Source organism: Seriola lalandi, unplaced genomic scaffold (genome assembly GCF_002814215.2).
Source record: "Seriola lalandi dorsalis isolate HSWRI2012SDOR001 ecotype SW California unplaced genomic scaffold, Sedor1 jcf7180002053912, whole genome shotgun sequence".
Lineage (NCBI taxonomy): Eukaryota > Metazoa > Chordata > Actinopteri > Carangiformes > Carangidae > Seriola > Seriola lalandi.
Window position 1 is genome coordinate 168,037 of NW_019524465.1, and position 3,928 is coordinate 171,964.

Below are 3,928 nucleotides of genomic sequence, written 5' to 3' on the forward strand. Positions count from 1 at the left end.
TCTTTTTCTTCCAGTTTGGTTTATGATCGATGCATTACGTCAGCGTTTGAAGCCCATGTCTGTGATGTGGAGGAGAGCAGATGTGTCCGTTTTATAAGTGGAGAACACTCTCTTGTGTGATTAATAATCATGTCATTTGTTTTAGCCTGGAAAGTAGGTTAAACTCCCGCAGTTACAATCTCACTCTGCTCCAAAGGCATGCGTGTTTTTAGAAGAATCATTTGTCATTTCCAAAAGCTAATTAGTAAATAGCTGTGAAACATGGAACATCCGGTATGTAAAAAGCAGCTTTATTTTGTTGATTACCAACTGTAAACACTATAATTTGTTTTGCTTATGCTCTCCACATTACTTTGTAAGAGCAACTCCTGTCTCCTATGAGTTCTGGGGAAAATTTCTCCATGGCGAATTACAAATAAAAACATCTTTGCCCGTTCTCTTGAGTTGGAAAACAGCGTATGTTCTTCATTTTTGCAGAATAATTGTCTTAAAGATCAGGTTTACTTTGAAAATCTACTGCTAATGAAGAGAAAAATCAAAACCATGTACATGAATTGAAACGTTTATTGAGCTTTTTTACGTGCTTGGCACCTGTATTTACATTTTTTCAAAATGCCTCCAAAAGAAAAAAAAAAAAAAGAATTATTTTGCTATTTCCCTTTTTTTCCACACATTTTCATTAACAGATCGGCCTGTAAAATTGTTATATTGCTCAGCACTTAAATACACATCTCTACAACACACCAAAACATACTTTAATTACTCTGTTTTGCTATTGCTTCTTTTTATAACTTCTCACACAACAACCTTTAAGCTTATGTTATTGATTGCATTTGCCATCTTATTTATATATATGCTTAAAAACATAATCCACTCAAAAATAGTGAAGCCATTCCAGTCTATGAGGACAACAGGTTGAAGTTGTGTGGTAGAGTCCTGAACTCTCATGTACGAGAGTCTCTGCTGGGAAGAGACAAGAGAGCTCCTCAGTTGACCTGACCTACAGTTCTCTTGACTTACTGCGTCCATGTGTTGTATTCACCCTGTTTGGCGGCTGCAGCGCCCAGACGCTCCACCGCACATACTCCTGCATATATGTAGAGCGGTGAGTCACTCAGTGATCTTGTCCAGTTGTTCCTTTCATTCCAGCCAGAACTTCAGACCATGACGGCGACCACTGACCCCCTTGACATTTCTAAAACGATACAACACAAGTGCTGCGCGAAGTAAAAACTTCTAGATCACAGTGAAGATTCTTTGGTTACAGGATATCATGACCTGATAGTCTTTGAGTCCCCCCCAAACAAAAGAATCAAGAATGAGTCACTTGAAGAGGCTATTGCTACTATTGCACCACTACATATTCACAACTGAAAATCCCTTCTGAACCGGAGCATGTGGGCTCCTCCTCCTCCTCCTCCTCCTCCTTCGTACACTGATCTGAGTTTGTTGTTTCTTTCCTCTCATAAACAGTAAGAGAGTCAAGTTGCTGTCCAAATTTTTCACTTTATTAATACATAGATAATTTAATAATACTTTGACTCCCTCTATATTGCTTTGTAGCCTAAGTGGTGGAAAGTCTTCAAAAACAAAAACATGGGATGATGTCCTTTTCTGAAAGGTTTCTTTTGTAACTCAGTACGTTAACTGTTCGACATCGACACCAAACCGGGTTCATAGATTAGAGATTTGCTTTTCAGCTGAAAGACTTCAGAAACACAGAGGACTGTGAGGTCGGAGCTCAGTTTCTACACCATGTGCATGGACATCTGAGAAGAGGAGCCGTATTGACGACCATCACAAGAGCTGCTGCCCTGCTGGCCGCTGGCGGTGTTGCCGATCATGTGCATAGTGTCCATACTTCCGTTGGACAGGTACTGGCGCTCAGCGAAGGCCCCGGCGGGAGAGGAGGAGCAGAGCAAACCTCCCTGGGGCTTCTCGGGGCTGGCGGCCAGGCGAGGAGAGGTGGGGAAGTTGTATCCGTACAGGTTGTAAGGGTTGTGCAGGGAGAAAGCGTTGTAGGAGCCCTGCTGCACGTGGTGGTGGCTCCCGCTGAACATGTGGCTGGAGGAAGGGGATGATCCAGATGAGGAGGACGAGGCAGAGCCGGAGCTACCTCCGGCCTGCATCACGTACTGAAGCTGCGAGGCCGGGAAGGAGCCGAGCTGACCGCTGTAGGCATCCATCTTGCCTCCAGTGCCGCTGCCACTACCGCCGCCAGTCAGGGAGGCATGAGTGCTACCCTGCATGCCAGCAGCAATCAAGGAGGAAGTCCTCTGCGGCAGGAAGGACTCGGAGGGCTGAGCAGAGGCCACAGCGCCCCCTGCAGCCTGGAGGCGTCCGTAGGAGCTGTCGGCCAGGCCGCCGTAGCCCTGCAGCGCCGCCATGTTGCTGCGAGCGCAGGCCGGGTACTCAGACAGGCCCAGGTTGCAGAGCTGACTTTCCCTGCAGCCCACATTGAAGGTGTTGGGAGCAAGGTGGAAGGTCGGAGGGGAGCAGGAGGGGGACAGGAGGTGTGCCGCACCAGAGGGGGAGGGGGTTCCTGTGCTGGAGGTGGTGGGCGAAGTGCCTGTGCTTCCACCTGGAAAACACAAATACAGACAGAATGAAATACAGTGGCTTTTTATAGGTGCTTTTATCTTAGTGAAGACTCAGATCCAAGACCAGATCCAGATAACAGTTAAAATACTTTTGCTCCATTCAAGTCTTCATGATGGATCATCATAAATCAGATTGTGGCTGATGAGTCATTTTATTCAGCCATAAACAAAGTGAAGCATGTGTGGTTCTTTTTCAGTTTATTGTATTAGAATGAATGTAAGTGATGCGATCCCTTTGTTTATTTATTTTACATAAAAGGCGCAAAGAAAAGTGGTGTTCAGCTGCCACATTTTATCATATGTCCACAAACCTTTTCCCCCCAAGAAAATTTGATATGATGGGAAAGTGACATGAATCCCTGCCTGTCTACCTTTGACCTCCCTGTGGAGGGTAGCAAGAAACAAACAGGATTTCCCTGTGGGGAGGTATTAGTATTAGTCTCTCATTTCCAGACCTCCACATCCTTTCTACCCTGTGGCAGTGCAGGAGAAATGTGTTGGAATGTGGAAAGAGACAGATTTTTTTTTTTTTTTTTGTATACCCACAGAATAAACCAAGGCATCTTGTTTTTCTGTAGATTCTTCATCATCAGGATGTATCTTCAAATTCAGTTCTTGTGTCTTACTTTCTAAAGAGCGGGCAGAGGCAAAATGCAGTAGTAATTGCTAATGGGAACACTTCCCAGTGGTCCACATGCATTGAGTCAGGCTAATAAACTAAGCAGTAAACTACATTATGAATTCACCTGTCGCCAATATAATAAATGACCTAGTTGATCCATGTGGAACTTTTTCAAACTCCGACCCTTAGACTAATTGCAGACCACTCTTTGAACCTGTGCTGGGTACCGATCGTGAACCATACCATAAAATATATAGTGCTGGTATGTGGAGATAAATATGGCTTCAGTTTTGACCGTGTCTGGTCAACAGAGCCACCCCAGTCCCTCCCTCCATAAAAAGCCACAAGCGCTGAGTTTAGACATGTACTATACTGTTCAGCTGAAAGGGGAAAAGGGGGAATATGTATATAACTACATCACAGAGAAAAAAAAAAATGTTGGCACAAATCGTATCCACTAAGTCAAGCCTTTCATAGTGAAATGATAGCTGTGGGATATCAATCGCATATTTCTCTATTAATGAGACTTTGGCCTGGGTTCATCTTGCTGTTGGAGAAATTCAGTTTGAAACCAGAATGAGGAGGAGGCATAACTAAATAATCCAGGACTCGCTTGGCTGGGGTTCTGATTTTGCACCATATGCCTTCGATAATATTGCTGCAGCACTCGGCTCTGCTCTGCTCGGGGAGATGGGGGGGGGCTTGC

The 3,928-nt window shown here is 44.7% G+C and overlaps 1 protein-coding gene across 2 annotated transcripts in view; it reads right to left on the bottom strand.

Annotated features, from left to right (window-relative positions):
* Nucleotides 1-546: 546 nt before the first annotated feature.
* The window catches only part of tbx15 (T-box transcription factor 15), a 37,164-nt gene continuing 33,782 nt past the window's right edge, over nucleotides 547-3,928 (bottom strand). For both annotated transcript variants that reach the window (XM_087172929.1, XM_087172930.1), the window contains exon 8: nucleotides 547-2,581. In XM_087172929.1, coding sequence (XP_087029055.1) covers nucleotides 1,749-2,581 — 833 coding nt within the window. In that variant the 3' untranslated portion in view covers nucleotides 547-1,748. The remainder of the gene's footprint in view (nucleotides 2,582-3,928) is intronic.